Source organism: Rattus norvegicus, chromosome 11 (assembly GCF_036323735.1).
Source record: "Rattus norvegicus strain BN/NHsdMcwi chromosome 11, GRCr8, whole genome shotgun sequence".
NCBI lineage: Eukaryota > Metazoa > Chordata > Mammalia > Rodentia > Muridae > Rattus > Rattus norvegicus.
This window is the reverse complement of record NC_086029.1, coordinates 1,705,205-1,724,320: the sequence shown is the minus strand read 5'-3', so window position 1 is coordinate 1,724,320 and position 19,116 is coordinate 1,705,205. Positions and strand designations below refer to the sequence as shown.

The 19,116-nt window shown below is 43.6% G+C and overlaps 1 protein-coding gene and 1 long non-coding RNA gene across 2 annotated transcripts; one reads left to right on the top strand and one right to left on the bottom strand.

Moving 5' to 3' along the window:
* Positions 1 to 255: 255 nt before the first annotated feature.
* LOC134481112 (Y-linked testis-specific protein 1-like) lies at positions 256 to 2,248 on the bottom strand. The gene is made up of 2 exons (XM_063270955.1): positions 2,113 to 2,248; positions 256 to 1,399 (listed from the first exon to the last, which is right to left on the bottom strand). Exon 2 carries the CDS (start codon positions 917 to 919, stop codon positions 560 to 562), a length of 360 nt encoding a protein of 119 aa, XP_063127025.1. The 5' UTR covers positions 920 to 1,399; positions 2,113 to 2,248; the 3' UTR covers positions 256 to 559.
* LOC134481113 (uncharacterized) lies at positions 454 to 17,815 on the top strand. Its single transcript, XR_010056342.1, has 2 exons — positions 454 to 681; positions 17,545 to 17,815. It is a non-coding gene; the product is annotated as an uncharacterized LOC134481113 (long non-coding RNA).
* Positions 17,816 to 19,116: the final 1,301 nt, after the last annotated feature.

Here is a 19,116-nt window from a genome sequence, read left to right as displayed (position 1 = left end):
ATTCTGAGTCTGCTTGGATCAGTTTATTGGGTTTCCCCTTGAGTTCCAAGACCACCTCCCTGTTCCCTGCCCCTCTTTCCCCAACAGTCTGTCTCTCCCTCAAACTTCACCTCAGAGAGTCTATCTATGTCTGGCCCCTCTCCATTGCTCCCTAAACATCCGTCATTTTCCCCCCGTGCCATCCCTGCTCCTCTAAGCCTCATCAACAGTTCTTTTCTCTCCCTAAAGACCAGACCAGCTCAGTCCTATTTGTTTTAGTCTACGTGACATCAGAATTACTGTTCACAGCCTTGACCTTTCCGGCTTCCTCTCCATGTTCCATCCACCAAAGCCCGTCTCCTCCACCAAAGTGTTCACATACAACACGTCACATCGCACATTTTAATTTTTAGAGCAAAAACAAATTCCATTGGAAAAGATACTGGGGTTGTCAAAGGCCCTTGTGTATCTGAAACACATAAAAACAAACATTTTCTCCCAAATCCTATAAATTACCCATCTATGTCCCCCACACTTTGCGAATTTCACCTTAACGTATCTTTTCCACCAGATTATAGACTTAGATGTGGACGTCGCCATAAAACTTGATGAAGTACACAGAAGGCTTGGCTAGAACTTGGTAAATGACTTTGCCGATCTTTTTGGACCCGTCGCTTCTGATGAACTGCACACATTGACCTGGTAAGATGTCGCTGTTAACGTCTGACTTCACCTCTGCTGGAGGAGTCTCTGGAATGATACGGAGGTTACCTTCTGTGTAATCATCCAGGAGCTGGTAGATGTAAAGGACTGTATCTTTCTCGTAGGTGATAGAAAACCAGTTCTTCATGATTGGCACCTGGGATGGGACCACCCCCCTCCAGTTGTCCTTAGAGGCATGTTTGCCCTCAAATTTATGCTCCACTGCTCGGCCAACCATGGCACTTGCGAGATGGGCGTCTTTCACTTGAGGAAACACTACTTTGTGAGGCAAGACCTTAAGCTTTAAAATCCTCTCATCGCTGTGAAGTCCCAGTCTGTAGACACAGTCAATTCCATCATACTTGACAAGATAGAGAGAGGGATTTGTTGGCAGTTGATCTAGAATGATGGCCTTCCACTGGGTGACAGGCTCATCACCTTCCTTCCATCCGTGAGAAATTCTGCAGCCCACAATGTTCCCCAGGGCCTGGGAGAAGGCCTCCTCCTCCTCTGCTTCTGGAAGGATTGTGTGCTCATCCTCCTCAGAGACATCCTCTTCTTCTTGGCTGTATACCTAGTGTGGTAGGCCACGGCATCCTAGTCCACTGTCTTGTGGCTATCGTTCTGTGTTCAGGCTTCATACTTGCCCGTGGCCTGGGTTTGAAGAGCTCGCCTACTTAAACCAGACACAATGCTGTTGCCTCTGTCATGTGAGTGCCTGCAAGAACAATGGGGGTGGGATGGGGAGAGGACTGGACCAGGGCTCTTGTCCAGGACCTCACCTTTGGAGCAGGTGAGGAACGCGATGGTAAACAGGGTTGAGCATCTGAATCTAATTCTGTCGTAATCAGAAGTTCGTAGGAGGGGTGGGCAATGGTGGAGCACACCTTTAATTCCTGCACTCAAGAGGCAGATGGAGGCAGAATTCTGTGAGATCAAGGCCAGCCTGGTCTACAGAGTTAGTTCCAGGATAGCCAAATCTACCCACAGAACAACCCTGTCTCAAAAATCAAAATCTAACGTTCAAAGTGAAATGAAAAAATGGTCCTCTACAGCTCAGAATAACATATTCAGACAAAGGGGCTGGGGATTTAGCTCAGTGGTAGAGCGCTTACCTAGGAATCACAAGGCCCTGGGTTTGGTCCTCAGCTCCGAAAAAAAAAAAAAAAAAAAAAAAAACAACAACAACATCAAAAAGAAATATTATCTCCTAAAATGCACAGGCACAGAGAGGAGCTTTGGCATTTTAGTAGGATTATGAATTAGATATTGTTAGCAAAGGATAATAAACTCTTAGACTGACTAGCCTAGACCGTCCGCCGAGCTCTCAAACGTGGAAGACATCAGAACATACGGTTACTCGCTGTACGAGGGAGAACTTTTAGCTTTCTGGGCTAAATGGGTCCCAGTTAACTTCATAAACGTATTTACCGATAGAAAAATGTCCTAGTCGTCCAGATTCTGTCTTCGGACACCGGTCAGGCTCCAAAAGCCTGTTGAACAATTGTGGGGTTCAGGAGCTGAACTGGCTTTCACAGCCCGCTGGGAAGATAGTGAACCCACCTTCAAGGAGTCTAGTGCCTCCAAGTGGAAGAGAAGCACAACCTCCGCCCAGTGCTCTGTGACATCATCCAGGCTCTGCTTACATCATAGAAGCCCTCTCAGGCCAGTTCCTTCCCTAGTTACGCTTAGAAACTTCCAGCATCTAGGTTTTAGCTTCTCCTGTAGCCTCTTGGAGACCCAAAATAAAGTCCCCACCCAAATATTCTGATGACTCAAGTCACAGTCTGCCCAAGTAGCTCTTTTCATGCATTTTTTTTTCTGAAAAAGTCTTTGGTTTCTGAGTCACCAACATCCTTGGTGGTTATTTTCCCAGCTCCTATCTTTCCTTTGGTTAACTTTAAGTCATTCTCCGTATCAGAAATATTGCTAGCCTCTCTCTCCGAGGCAGCCCACTGGATAGCACCGCAAAATTAGCTTTATCAAAACCCACAATTAGAGGAGGGCCATTTTTATTCAAACAAAGCTGTTATTTGACAAGATTAAATACCTTGTACTGAAGTCAATGGCAATCATGAATTATGGATTCTTTGCAAAGAGCGAGGAAAAATTAGCTCCAGGACCTGCTTCCAAAGTCGGGATAAACATGACAAACCGGATATCGACCAGTAATATTTTACATGTCTTTAAAATTTACCAGCACTTCTTGTTACAAGGAATTTATTAGATCAAATGCAGCAAAACAGGATGAAATAGATGACATAATTTTGTTTTTGAAATATGGGTAGACAGAATACTGGATGCAGGTAAGTATGGAATTTACCTGTAAATTACAGGGTACTTTAATTGTTTATGTCACATAGTTCTTCAGATCTTCAAAAGGATCCTTTTCAGAACCTTCCCCTGTCCCCACCACACTCTGACCCTCCCTTCCCTCTCCCTAGTAATTCCCTTCCACATTAACATTATAATTTTTTCATATGTACTTAGAGCTTAACAACTTATGGCAGCTTTTTAAAATCTGTCCACTTTTCTAAGCGCACCGTCTTCTTTTTCTCCCTTCTATCCTAGTTTTAAGCACATTTTCCTTCACACTTTGAGTTTTCCTCTCTGTATGCTCTCATGACTCCTCTGCCATTATGTAACTGTTGTCCACTATGTGGCTGACCTCAATGTGGTGTTAACTCACATGACATGATTTTTCCCCCTTTTCTCCCCTTCATCTTCCTTCTCTAGGCACCTGCTGAGATTTACAGTCTTGGGCATTTTTTTAAGCCTGGAAAGCGCACACACACACACACACACACAGGCACACGCACACTCAAACATACACACATACACACAGAAACACTCATACATACCCAAACACACACATACATACACACACAAACACACACACATGCACACCCAAACACACACACAAACATACACATATACACACTCAAACACACAAATACAGTGAGAGACAGAGACAGAGAGAGACATTGTGAGAGACAGAGAGCCCATGAGGAAACATGTAATATCATCTTTCTAAGAACAATAAACAGAGACAACTTTCAAAAAAGGGAAGAACAGGTAGGCAACAAGAAGAACAATCACGTCATAGCCGTCAACTTGAGGAGGAAAGAGTTTGTCTCACTCTATCTTCTAGGTACTAGTCTGTTACTGAGCGACGTTGGGGCAGGAACTCAGGCAGGACTCTAGAGGCAGGAAAGGAAGCAGAGACAACTTAGAAATGCTGGGCACTGGATTGCTATCCATGACCTACTCAGCTTTCTCTCCTCCTACAACCCAGGGCCACCTTCATAGGGGATGACACTCCCCATAGTGGGCTACATCCTTCCACATCAACCATCAAAAAAAATTCCTTACAGATGAGGCCAAAGGACATTCTGATAGAGGCAATTCTTCAGCTGAGGCTCCTTCTTCCCAGGTTGAGTCAAACTGATAATAAAAACTAACCAGGACCCTGCACATACTTTCTGATTGCCACACTGTGTTCAATAGACAAGCCTTTGGAATAAACTTAGCTGTTGATCACTGGATGAATGGCTTAAAAATGTGATGTACATTGATGTGATTTTCATCTATGTGGAAGAGGAAAGGGTTTTGTTTTCAGAAAAACGGATCAGAGTGTAAAACACAATATGTTAAGTGAAACAAGCCAGATTCAAACAGACGATTGTGGAATTTAGATGTTAATAAAGAATATTAAGTGAAAGGGGGCATTTAGGAAGCGGACAGGGAGTAGCAGGGTGTGTGTGTGTGTGTGTGTGTGTGTGTGTGTGTGTGTGTGTGTGTGTGCAGGTGGAAATGGAGGTGATTTGTGAGGATGAAGATGGCTAATGTACAGTATAAACCTGTACAAGGAGTCACAAGCAAGCCCACTGACTTGTACATTTAAAGCACATCGATATAAGAGAACTGAGTTTAAACAATGTTTTGATTAAATTGGGGGTTTATAGTTTAGAGATACCATAAAGTTTATTCGTATTTTCCTTCCCACAGGTGGCTCTTTCTGTTTCGAGCTTGATACTGGTGACAGGATATGGCAATGAGCTTTGGTGTCTGTACCTTATTAATCACCCGGAATTCATGTCATTCAGTGAGGCTACCATGGGGAAGGAGGTAGTTAGAAATCTTACGGGTACACGACCTGGGAAGAATAATGCCCACACCCACTATAGATATCCAAATATTCACCCTCATCTCTGGTTTGAATGTGTTCACCCAAAAGTAATTTTCTGAAGATTAATCACCAGTGGGAATATAGTTTTGAAGAATTTATTAGGTCAAGAGGGATGCGACGTACAAATAAAGATCCATTAATGATGCTATTGTGGAAAAGGTTAAATTATGAAAGGGAGTTTGCTCCCTCTCTTGCCTTCCTAGCCCATTGCATCCCTTCTGTGGTGACAACAACCCACATGAACTCCTTCCTCTGCCGATGGTCTCTTCATCTTGGATTTACAGGCTTCTGAATCAGAATCATACAGAATCTGCATCATTATAGACTAGCCAATCGGTGCCATTCTGTTTGTCCATACATGCGTGAATATGACTCAGAATTGTGAGCAACCGTGTCATATGGGAAAACGAAACTGGCATAGAGTAATAGGTTGTTAGTGCTGACTGAAGGCAACATGGGTTCAGGGTTAGCGTGTGTGCTCTTCGTGAAAGAAACACCAAAGAGGAAGAGTGTAGATTGGAAAGGTGCAGCTTGGGAGGGACTCAGACATCTACCGTAGGGCTTGTGCGGAGAAGGAGCCATTAGGGAAGGGGAAAGATCACCAGGGATATCTTCAGCCACTGCTTTTGGCTAGCAGAACCTTTTTTGAATCCTCATCTTCGATGATGTAAAAGAAAACTGCCTGGAGTCAGTTGATCCATCAGTAACCATCAAGAGTGTGTCCACTATTCCAGAGGGACCCAGGAAAAAGCCTGATCGTGGAATATACTTTGCCTTCCAGAGATGGAGACTCCTCCCCAGCAACACTGGGCAACCCATCTACGTCGGTAAGGGGATCCCACTAAGTCCAGATCAGAGGTCCTTAACCCTTGGATGGAGACCCCTTTGGGAGCTCAAATGGCCCTTGCACAGGAGTCACATATCATATATCCCGTACATCAGACATTTACATTACAATTCATAACTATATCAAAATTAAAGTTATGAAGTAGCAATGACATAATTTTAAAGTTGGTGGAGCTGTATGAAAAGGTTACGTTAGGAAGGTTGAGAACCACTCTTCCTGACCCCTCTAAGATATGCCTGTTGGTGTGGATTGGAGGTATAATCCCTTTTATTCAATCAGGCAAACCCAGAAAAACCAAAACACCACCAAAAGGTTATGAAGGATAAACAGCCACTGCACACACAGTGTCAGGACTGCTGACATCTTAGACAAACGATGTTAAAATGGAAATCATGTCACACCATGACCATCCCCCTAAATGAAAAGCAGAGGAGAAAAACCAGTTCCCTGGTGGTGGCACCAAGAGAAAACCATTGTCAGAATTGTCAGCAAGCATTTTAAAGCCAGGATTCAAGCGTCGTCAATGAGAAACTTCCAAAAGAAAATATACACATCATCTTGGTGATGTAATAGAAGAAACAAGAGAAAATCGAATAGGAACTCACTGAATTAAAACAAACACTAACAGGAGGAATTAAAGGAATGTCTGGGCAAGATGAACAATGAAGTGGAGTTTAGAGCAGGCAGAAGGGGCTGGGGAGATGGCTCACTGCTTAGGAACACTGGATGCTCTTGCAGAGGATCGGGGCTCAGAGGATCTGATGGACTGTTTCGTCAAAACACACACACACACACGCATAAACACACACACACTCACATATACACACATACACACACAAACACACACACACACTCACATACACACACATACACACACACAAACACAAACACACACACATACACACACACAAACACACAAACACACACACACACACACACACTATAGAGATAAATTTAAAAAAAAATTAAAAAAAGAAGGAGCCAGGTATGCCCCTTTAATCCCAGCACTCAGAAGCAAGCTGATCTCTGTGAGTTCAATTCCGACCTGGTTTATACAGTGACTTTCAGGCCAGTCCTACCTACATAATGAAACCCAGTGTCAAAATAAAACAGAAAAGAGTGTTATATTTATGTCTGATAATGTAGGCAACAGAGAAACTATTTCTACAGAGAAAGAACTTATTGTTGAGAGAATCAGTGGGCTGGAAGGAGACCCCAATTATCTGTGTCACTAACTCCATCACGGTCTCAGCAGGAAGCAAGAATGAGTACAGCTAAAAGGAAGCAGGGCGATCATGAGTAAAGCCGTGGACACGCATCAGCCCATCAGCAACAGAAACAGGCGGAAAACCAGCTGGGATGAGATGGCTTCACCAGCCAATGTCTCTGACTGACAGTCCCTAGTAGTACCAGGATGTTCTTTTCCTTCAAGTACCCTGGACTTTTCAGACACTCAGAAACCACAGAACAAAGTGAGGCCAATGCCTAAGAAAGGATGTCTTGTGGGAAATATTTGTTTATACAGGTTTCATGTAGCCCAGGCTGGCCTCAAACACACTATGCACCCGAGGATGATGTTGAACTCCTGGTTCTCCTCCTGGTAATGGGACTCTGGGCATGGACCACCACACCAGGCTGATGAGGTAGTGTAGGTGGAGCCCAGAGCTGTGTGAGAGCCAAGTGAGCACTCTGTCCACTGAGCTGCATCTCCAGCCCATCGGGATGTGTTCTGCTAATACAACAAAACTAAAATAGACGTCTTCAATGAGAGACAACAGGAGTCTCCCAGTCCAGAAACATTAAATCACACATTCACAAGTAATACAGATGTCAAGAAATAATGAAAATATGTAACAGTAAGAAAAAAAGAAGAAGATAGGAAACATACTATCAAAATGTGTGAGACATAACTATGATGGTGCTAAGAGGAAACTTTATTTACAACACTAATTCTTAGATTAGAAACAAAGACCAGCAACCTAAATTTTTATCTACACTAGAAAATAAGAAAATAATTAATTCAATGAAAAAATAATTGTTAAAATGAACCCCAAAACACAAAACAATAAAAATAAGAAATTAACAAAAAAAAGCCAATGAAACATAATTAGTTTTTTTTTTAAAGCAAAGAATTTATTTTTACGTCTCGATTACACCTAGATAGAAAAATATAAGATCCATTCTGTTTGGCGATTTAAAAAAAAAAAAGAAAGAAATTGCCGTGTTTTATAGTTTATGCAGAACACTGAACCTGGTACCACAGACAAAAATTAAAAAAAAAATATTTATCGTTTAAACCCTTTTTTTTTTATTAACTTGAGTATTTCTTATTTACATTTCGAGTGTTACTCCCTTTCCCAGTTTCCGGGCAAACATCCCCCTAATCCCTCCCCCTCCCCTTCTTTATGGGTGTTCCCCTCCCCATCCTCCCCCCATTGCCGCCCTCCCCCCAACAATCACGTTCACTGGGGATTCAGTCTTAGCAGGACCCAGGGCTTTCCCTTCCACTGGTGCTCTTACTAGGATATTCATTGGTACCTATGAGGTCAGAGTCCAGGGTCAGTCCATGTATAGTCTTTGGGTCGTGGCTTAGTTCCTGGAAGCTCTGGTTGCTTGGCATTGTTATACATATGGGGTCTCGAGCCCCTTCAAGCTCTTCCAGTTCTTTCTCTGATTCCTTCAACGGGGGTCCTATTCTTAGTTCAGTGGTTTGCTGCTGGCATTCGCCTCTGTATTTGCTGTATTCTGGCTGTGTCTCTCAGGAGCGATCTACATCCGGCTCCTGTCGGCCTGCACTTCTTTGCTTCATCCATCTTGTCTAATTGGATGGCTGTAATATATTATTTTAATGGTTGTGAATTTATACTGTGTTTTATATGGAATCTCTTCTTTTTCTAAAAACATTTTGACTATTGGGTATTTCTCACAGATTAACTTTAAAATTAGCTTGTCGTTTCTATCAAATATGCTATTAGAATTTTGACGCAAATCGTGCCACATTTATTACTTGATTTGGAGAGTATTAATAGATTTACAGCAGTGGATGTTTTGTCAGGAATATCTTTTATGGTCATCAAGAATGTGTTGTTTTCTTCAGAAACTTCCGTATTTAATTTTTTTCCTTAAGGAGCTCAAAATTTCATAGGAATTAAATATAGCTTTCTTCTACATTATATTTTAAAATTGATTTACAAGTCTTTTATTATTGTTTTTTGATCTTCTGAAAGACAAGTTCTCTCTCTCTTTTTTTTTATTAACTTGAGTATTTCTTATATACATTTCAAGTGTTATTCCCTTTCCCGGTTTCCGGGCAAACATCCCCCTCCCACCTCCCCTTCCTTATTGGTGTTCCCCTCCAAACCCTCCCCCCATTGCCACCCTCCCCCCATAGTCTAGTTCACTGGGGGTTCAGTCTTAGCAGGACCCAGGGCTTCCCCTTCCACTGGTGCTCTTACAAGGATATTCGTTGCTACCTATGGGGTCAGAGTCCAGGGTCAGTCCATGTATAGTCTTTAGGTGGTGGCTTAGTCCCTGGAAGCTCTGGTTGCTTGACATTGTTGTACTTTGGGGGTCTCGAGCCCCTTCAAGCTCTTCCAGTTCTTTCTCTGATTCCTTCAACGGGGGACCTATACTCAGTTCAGTGGTTTGCTGCTGGCATTCGCCTCTGTATTTGCTGTACTCTGGCTGTGTCTCTCAGGAGCGATCTACATCCGGCTCCTGTCGGTCTGCACTTCTTTGCTTCATCCATCTTGTCGAATTGGGTGGCTGTATATGTATGGGCCACATGTGGGGCAGGCTCTGAATGGGTGTTCCTTCAGTCTCTGTTTTAATCTTTGCCTCTCCCTTCCCTGCCAAGGGTATTCTTGTTCCTCATTTAAAGAAGGACTGAAGCATTCACAGTTTGATCATCCGTCTTGAGTTCGTTTGTTCTAGGGATATAGGGTAATTCAATCATTTGGGCTAATAGCCACTTATCAATGAGTGCATACCATGTATGTCTTTCTGTGATTGGGTTAGCTCACTCAGGATGATATTTTCCAGTTCCAACCATTTGCCTACGAATTTCATAAACTCGTTGTTTTTGATAGCTGAGTAATATTCCATTGTGTAGATGTACCACATTTTCTGTATCCATTCCTCTGTTGAAGGGCATCTGGGTTCTTTCCAGTTTCTGGCTGTTATAAATAAGGCTGTGATGAACATAGTGGAGCATGTGTCTCTTTTATATGTTGAGGCATCTTTTGGGTATATGCCCAAGAGAGTTATAGCTGGATACTCAGGCAGTTCAATGTCCAATTTTCTGAGGAACCTCCAGACTGATTTCCAGAATGGTTTTACCAGTCTGCAATCCCACCAACAATGGAGGAGTGTTCCTCTTTCTCCAGTGTATATACTCAACTTGTCTCTCCTATAATCTGTTTAATATCAGACAAGATTTCCAGGGTTTCCATATGGAGATTATGCAGTGTTGAAATGGAAACACAGCATTGTACTCCCAACACAGACTCTGGTTGAGAACATCATTGTTTTTCTCAGGAGGAAACTAACACAAGATCCAAGCCCAGTCTCCCGAGGCATTGTCCCATCTTAGAGCCATTTCCTCAGACAGCACTTCCCATGTGTCATATTATTCTTCAACCATCGCAACAGACTTTGCTGCACTGTTTGGTTTGCCATGCTCCTTGGGAGATCCTGGACCATCAGACATGATGAAACTTCTCGCCCACACCCCCAAACTACAGCACTGGTATCAGTGTAGAGGAAATAGGAGAGACAGAAACCAAAAAGGGAAAAAAAACTGTTGTTGTTTGGAGAAGAGTCAAGTAAGTAGGCCAAGCAGACCTTGGACTGCCTATGTAGCCCAGGTTGGCCTTGGACTTACTATGTAGCCCAGGCTGGATTTGAACTTGTGATCTTCGCGAGTATTGAGAATATAGGTATGCACTACCGCACTCAGCTTTGTATCTGTTATTATGAGTGACTCAGCTGTGACCCTCATTTGACAGCCTCCCTCAACATCAGCAACAGCATCCACAATCACCCACTAGGATAATCACATCCTTTAACTGATGTGTTAAGGTCAGACTTTACAGGACAGAGAGTCAGCAAGGTCCTCCTCCTTATTAGAACACATTTGTGTGGAGAGATTTAAGTGATTGTTTGAGTGAGCCAGTCATACCTTAACCTGGTTCTCATATTATGACCAAGATGGAAAAAAAAAGAATAAGAAAACAAAAGTAAAGGAGATGGATCCAACACCGGGACTTGAACCTTAGCAGTTGAGGAGATGGCCCACAGGTCTCAGGTAAATGATGGACAGGCTTTGTGGCCCACACGGAATCCCAGTCCAGGGAGGTAGAGATAGGGCAGATCCCCAGGGCAAGACAGCTGTCAAGACTAGTCATATTGGGGAACTCTGGGTATGACTGAGAAATGCTGCTTCAATGAATAAGGTAGAAGAGAAAATGGATTAGTCCCTATATTATACACTGCACATGCACATATGTACACACAAACACACACACACACACACACACACACACACACACACACACATACACGAACAAAACCAAAAACCTTGGACTTAAGGCATTGCCTCCACTGTAGTAGCACATAGTAGGAGGTGGGGATCTAAATAAGTGTTCCTTTCCACCCCCACAAAGACCAACATACTTATGAACCCTCAGCCCTTGATCTGTACAATCTGCTGAGGACTCCCAGATGTTTAGTTTAGTCTCCTAGCTCTTTAACATATTCTGGTGTTCTGTTTCAGGAATCCTGAGCTGGGGCTGAGCTGACTTGAGCCTCACTCCCACTCTTGCATCCAAGACAACTTTCAGCTGCCATGTAATGATCCTTGGAATTCCCTGCCAAAGTACCCTGACATGCATTTCTCACGAGGCCATGCCATGAAGCCAGAGAAAGTGCGGCTGTCTTACTCTGCCATTTATTAGCTTAGAGTATTGGGAAATTGGCTCGACGTTTAAACCTCACTTCCCTCATGTATAAATGAGCAGGCGAACAATTCCACTTCATCAGATGTACATTAGGAGTGAGTTAGAAAAACACATCAAAACGATTAGTGCCAATGTGTTTTATGAATGATAAGCAGTATTATTTATATGATTTGTAACATTGGAAATTATGGTACCTGGAATGTAATGGTTTTCATTGTCTTTGCTCAGATGGTGCGAGGAAAGCATCTAGGATGCAGAAATGCTTCCTTTTTTCTTTTATTTCCAAGAAGCATTTCTTTGTGCTCCAATTATTTTCTTAAAACTTACTTTCCACTCCATCTCCCCTTAGGTGATTGGGTTAGAACAGGGTTTGGTGAGAGGGATTATAAAACATGTTACAGAATATATCTACAAGAACAACTGTTGAGTTCAAATGGAGGCACCCTCCATCGGTAAGCCATGCTCTCCCTGAAGCTATTGATTTCTTTTCTTTTTTTATTTTCATTGATTTCTTGTGATGGCTAGTCTTGGAGGAAAGAACCTCCCTCGAGGAACTTCCTCCATCAGATTGGCCTTGACTATGTTCAGGTGGCATTTCCTTGACTGTTCACTGATGTTGGAGGGCCTGGTCTACTTTGGGCAGAACCGCCCTATGCGGGTGGGTCTGGACTCTGTAAAGGTAGTTGAATGTGACCTTAGAAGCAAGCCAGTGAGCAGTCTCTGTAGTTTCTGTTTCACAATCCTGTCTTGGATTTCCTTGATGACGGGCTGGAACAGATAAGATGAAATAAAGTTTTCCCTTCCCAAGCTGGCTTTGGTGAGTGTATTCATCAGAGCAAGAGAAAACCAAAATTACGGAAAGATCACAGTGCCAGATGTGGGATGTCTTCCTGAAAGTTGCTGACCAGCGAGATCCCAAAAGCCCTCACTACTTTATAGGTTGTTGCTATTGTTCTTCGTACCCCTCCAGAACTTGATGGTAAGACCCTATTGCTGAGGACACTGAATCGTTTGGGTCACAGGTCACAGAAGGGTCAATGTAAAGTTGAGGTGGAAGCATCCTTTTAATGGCTAGCCTTCATGGTTCAAGAAAGTTCTATGTAGGCTTCCAGGGAAGAAAATCATCTACAACCTTACTCGGGGATGAACCATTCAATCTAAAATGTCAGGCAAGGTGTGCCCCTAATGTGTTAGTGACATCGCAGTCATGGGAGTAACCAGTGGCTTTCCAATTGGATACAAGTCATATTCCACAGGAGGGAACACACACCAGGTTCTGTAAAGTCATCAAGAACCGCTGGTTAGGGTGATATAGTCCCTATGAAAGAACCTAATGCTAAATACATTGTCAAACTTCCTTCCAAACATCCATATTTGTATCTATAGATCAGCGTTGCACTCAGCTCTCATGAGAGAAGAAGCCTCTGACTACCACGGGCAGAGACGTACAGCTGGACAAAGTGCTGGGAATCAGTGGTGTTGGACAGTTCAGGTGGAAATAGGACAGCTAAGTCTTCTCCTCCACAGCTCAGAGAACATCATGAAAGAGTGGGTGGAAGGAATATAAGAACCAGAAGATGGGGAAGTGGACAGCAAAACGATATCTTTTAGATTGGACCTAGTCATTGAACTCTTAAACTGATGGCGGCTATGGTCATGGGCAAAAGACTGGGCCCCTCAACACTTCATTCCAGATGGGAGAGGCCATAAAGATCCTGCCCACCCTTGGCAACCAGCATTTATTGGAGGAGGGTTCTATACTCCAATCTTAGATTTTTCAAGAACTACTTTATTAAGAGTTGTTAAACCGTTTAACCTTCCTCTAGCCCACCACCCACCAGAGGTAGTGGAAAGGAAAGGACAATAGGGCAAACAAAGGACGACGTGGACCTGCTTAGAAATAGTTCTCTGGGGCGATTTCAATCTGCATCATCAGGATATCAGTTCAGTTGACATGAATCAGCAGAGGTAGGTCGATCTACTTGCAAACACCATTCACGAATCACCAAGGACATTTCAACCCAGAAGAAATTGAGCTCTTCCAATTGGCCTGGGTTTGAGGAGGCAGCAAGAAGCCACCGCAATGTCACCACAAGAAGTTCTCTGGAGCTTTTCTCTCTACAAAGTCATGACAAACAATGGTCAGTGAAGAAGGAAAGGTGAACCAATACCACAGCATGGTCCATGAAGACCAGAGTCATCAAAGTCCATTGAGCATCAGTGAAGAGTTTCAAGGCAAGCCAATGCCGTGGTGTTGCCCACTGTTGTCCAGGGTTATACTCGTACCCTTTCTAAACATCACATGCCCTTTTCCCAGGAAGCTACCAGAAACACCATGTGTTTGTTCTCAGCAAAACATCCTCTCCTAAGACAGTTTCCAGAACAACATCCATGACACAGTTGAGTCTCCAAAGAAACGAGAAATGTCTGCTTCACTCCCTTCTTCATTCCTGTACCCGTAGATAAGTTGTTCTGTCGAATTCCTCTGTACTCATGTAATTAATTAAACTTAGGGAGTACACGCAGAAAGGAGACATGAAATAGGAGGAAGGACTTATTCAGAATATCGGTGCCAATTGGAGAGGGAATGGCGTGAGAGAAGGGGTTGACCGAGGGGATGACGGAGGAGGATGAGGAAGGAAGCAAAAGGGAACTGAAGGATGGGATGGGAGAATGAGGGAGGGGGATGAGGGAGGGGAATTGGAGAAAGGAAAGCTCTAAAACTCATTACATAAGTATAGGAAATTGTTAAACAAAAACATCAAAATCATCATTTAAAAAAAAATTTTAATGTTTCTCTTTATAGAGGGTCAATCATTACAACTAAGGGCTTATTTTATTGGATCAATTTTGTCTTTAAGGTTTTTTATTTCCTTCTAGCAAATTGTCAGATGTGAAGTTTTAGTTCGACTCAGTGCCGACCAGGGTTCTGTGTGACTGAAAAATCAAGTCAGTAAACACTTTGTATTAATCGTAAAAATCCCAGTGAGTTCTCTCCAGTAATTTTCCTTTTATCACACTCCACCCACAGCCCTTCTCAAAATGCTGGCTGAATTAAGTACCTGCCAATGAATGGGACACAAGTTCAAACCAGTGGAATTGGGAAAAAGCAACTAAAAGCAAACGAAGTAACAAACAGCAAAACCTCTTCCCTCTGCATCTGGGATTCCATTTTATGGTTTTGGAGAGTCTACTACACTGAACAAAATGAAAGAGTAGAGTCTGAGGTGGTGTTTACCTTAGTGAAGAAAGGCAGGCATAGCTGCAAATGGGGGGGAGGCCGGGGTAGGCTGTCAGGGCGGTTTCTCTCTTGAAGATGTATGTAAACACCAAAGCTGAGAATGAAGAGAACCTCCAAGGGAAAACGGCTTTGCCAAAATTTATGAACACAAGAGCGTTTTTATCACACTGACTGAACATTCACACAAATAAATCACACCGCACGTCTAGTATGCGTGTTTATACCCATCAAGTGGTGCTGTCTTTGGGGGGCTGTATAAACAATGATTGTGTGTGACTGGAGTGGTGTCTTGGTAGTTGTGAACCGTTACTGCTCTTGCAGAGGACCTGAGTTCAGACCCTGGCACCAACATGGTGGCTCACAAGCATTGATTACTCTTGTTCAGTTCTGTGCCCTGCTACTGTCTCCTGTCATGATGAATACACATGTGGTCGTCAGGGAAACCGACTTGTGCCCTGTGGCCTCCCATGTCTTATTGACAGCTATACCTGCTTTTCTCCCCTAAGTTTCTTGTGGCTTTTGTATATGTATCTTTTATACAGATACATAAAACAAGGGAAACACCCATATATGGAATTTAAAACAAGGAAACAAAGAAAGAAAGAAACAAAGAAAGAAACAAAGGAACAAAGAAACAAAGAAAAAAGAAACAAAGAAAGAAGGAAAGAAAGCTGAACACCCTCCATGTCTGCAATGTGACCATCACACTTGAGTTGCTCTGCTTTCCCCATCATGATGGATGGTACCAGCTCAAACAATGGGTCAAAATAAACACTTCCTGTCTCTTTTTTTATTGGAATTTTATGTATTTAAATTAAAAATGTTATCCCCTTTCCTGGATCCCCTCTCTCCCATTCTCTCTCCCCCTGCTTCAGTCATGATGCTTTTCTTCCCACCCACTCCCACCTCAACACCCTGGCATTCCCCCACTTTGGGGAAATGAGCCTTCAGAGGACCAAGGTATTCTCCTACTATTGGTGACAGACATGCCATCCTCTGCTATATATGTGGCTGTAGCCAGGGACCCTCCATGTGTACCCTTCAGTTGGTGGTTTAGTCTCTGGGAGCTCCGGGGGGGTCTGGTTGGTTGATATTGTTGCTCTTCCTATGGGGTTGCAACCCCATTCAGCTCCTCCAGTCCATTCTTTAACTCCTCCTCCATTGGGGTCTAGGTGCTCAGTGGAATGATTAGCTGTAAGCATCCTCATCTGTATCAGTCAGGCTCTGGCGGAGCCTCTCAGGAGACATCCATATCAGACTCCTGTCGACAAGCATTCCTGTCTTCGTTAAGTTTTTGCTTTGTATTTTGTCATAGCAACAACAAGAAGAATCAATATGCGCCCTCTTCATGTCAGGGCCATGTGAGTTAGAGTCAGTGCTTCACTGAGCCCTGTAGGGTTCTCTTGGCTCCATCCACAGAGCCTTGAGAGGGTGTGGACCCTCACACGGACCTGGTGTGGCCATGGTCAGCATAGACGCTTGATGATCTATTCTCTTTGTGAGAAACAAAACTTCATGTCATTGATGAATACAATCAAGGAGAGTGTCACATGTAGCTATCCTAGAGTCTATTTTTTATACTTATTCTCAGGAGCCCTCATTGGGAGTCAGGGACACTGCGAGGCACCGAAAACATCTCAGTTCTATGGACCACCTTCTGTATTCCGTGACATCATAGACCTCGGCCCTGGAATGCAAATTCTTAGCTCAAATATCTAGATCTTCCTTCCAGGTGTAGCTGTGTCTTGGGTCTATGACTTCTAACACGAATCAAAACCTATATGTTTGGGAGAAAAATGGCATCATGTTATTGGGAAATGTATCTGACGTGCATGCCTTCGATATCGTCATCCAAGTGAAATTTATGGAAGGAAAGATGTGATCAGACACCCAAAAGACAACCTAAATCCTAAATTCAAATTCTTTGAGTGTTTGTCCTAATGCAGCTCTGTGTGTGTGTGTGTGTGTGTGTGTGTGTGTGTGTGTGTGTGCACAGATTTCTGTGTATGTGCATGAGGAGAACAGAGGGAGAACTTGCATGTCTCTTCATTCATCTTCCTCTTCTTTAGTTTTTGAGACAACGTCTCTTACTTAACTCAAAACTCACTGACCCTGGCTATCATAGCATCCCACACATGTTATCCCCTTTCCTGGTTCTCCCCTTTCCCATTTCCCTCTCCCCCTGCTTCTGTGAAGATGCTCTTCCTCCCACCCTCTCCCACCTCAACACCCTGGCATCCCCACACTGGGGAACTGACCCTTCACATGAACAAGGTATTCTCCTCCTATTGATGCAGACAATGCCATCCTCTGCTATATATGAGGCTGGAGCCATGGGACCCTCCATGTGTCCTGTCATTATCCCTCCAATCATGGGTTATGGCTGTCATGCACGTGCTGGTAATTTCACAGCAGGCACTGCTTCCCACAAAACTATCTCCCCAGCTTGCATTTTATCCATGTTACTGGCATGCTGGAAATCCTGTATTTTGTTTATTTGGCCCATAGCTAGATGCTCTTTCTTGGATTATAAGTCAGTGATCTACCTTCCTAATGCTGCCCCCTTTAACACAGTTCCTATTTTGTTACGACCCTTGATGACACAATTATTCTTGTTGCTTCTTCATAGTTGTGATTTTCCTTCTGTTATGGATGGTAGTCGGGAATCATGTTGGAGACTGAAGTTTGTCAAAGGGATAGTGACCCACACACAGGTTGTGAATCGCAGCTATAACCGGTTGGCGGCAAGATATATTAGAAGGACAACCTGGGGAAGACAACCACCAGCCCTGGGTCCTGAGGCCATCGTTTTATGGACCTAGCTCACCTCTTCACCTCCTTCAATATGGAGTCATGGGAGGAGCGTTTGTCACTTTGAATAAAACAAACCTTAACAGAGACACACGATGGATCGTTGCTGCTACCATGTTGTAATTTCCTGCCCCCAAACACGACATTTTAAACATCATAGAAAGCAAATAAAATAGGCATAAAGATCTGTCTGTGTGCGGTACTGCCCACAATTCATTTCGTTCACCTGGGCCTCAACTTTAGAAGACTGCAAGCATGAGCCATTTGAGACATCCACTTCCTGCTCATGTTTAGTTGAAGAAAAAAAAATCAAGCTAAATAGAACAAAAGAGATGGAGTGTACGGGACGGGTTGGGTGGTTAGAGCTCTTAAGGAAAGCTCGCACACAGTGAGGTATGTCAACACACCTCAGCTGACTCAGAAGCAAAGAGGTGAGGACCATAGGAAGCCTTGGGCATGAGCAACAGGGATGAAGGTGTCTTTCCAAGGCAGCGAGACAGAGCAGAGTATCCTTCCTTGGTCTAGTTGAAGTGAGGAAGCTAGTGGTTCTCCACCTAAGTCATCGCACGCTGAGCCGACTCGTGAAGTTCTGGACCCATCACTCTCCAGTGCCTGAGGTTGAAATGCAGCCGCCCCCCCAACCCCCAAAGAATAAGCACTTGTTCCAAGGAGAGGTGCTTGGAGACTCCATTCTTTGAAGCCATCTTCTCTGAAGGGCAGGTCCCCAATTCCTTAGTAAGAAAGGCATCACGTCTTCAACCTTGCCGTCTTTCCAAATCTGCCATCTCTGTGAAGCCCCATCTCGAAGGCCTAGACCAGGGCATCTGGCTTCCTGAACTGATGTCTCCAACAGGTTTCCTAAAGTCTCACCTTAGCAGTTTTCGACGGATTACCTGTGCCTTATCTAGAGTGGAAACAGGGAATGAATTCTGGCTTATCTGAGTCCCTGGAGGTAGTAGATGCTTATAGAGAGCAGGTGAAGGAATTATAGACATGAAAGTGCTAATCCATTCTTCGGGTGCGAACTTCTCTATTTTTTATACATTTTTAATCATTTAATAAAGTAAGTCAGTATCCCAGACAGGTTGAGTGTCTGGCTTATGCACCAGCCTCTCTTTTCATCCTAACTCCTGGCTGCTCAGGCTGTGATATCCATTGGAAGTAGAGTCATTGCAGATGTAAGTGCTTATGATGAAGGCAACCCTGGAGTGTGCTGGGCCCCTAATCCAATATGATCATCGACCCTATCAGTATAGAAGCGTTAGTGGGATGAATGGCAGGCAGGATGGATGGGACCTGATGTCAGGCTGTGGTGGACTGGGAGCTGGTTTTATTTCCCAATCAGGTGTTTGGGCTTTAGACTGAGGTTCTAGTCAGCACTGGAGAATTT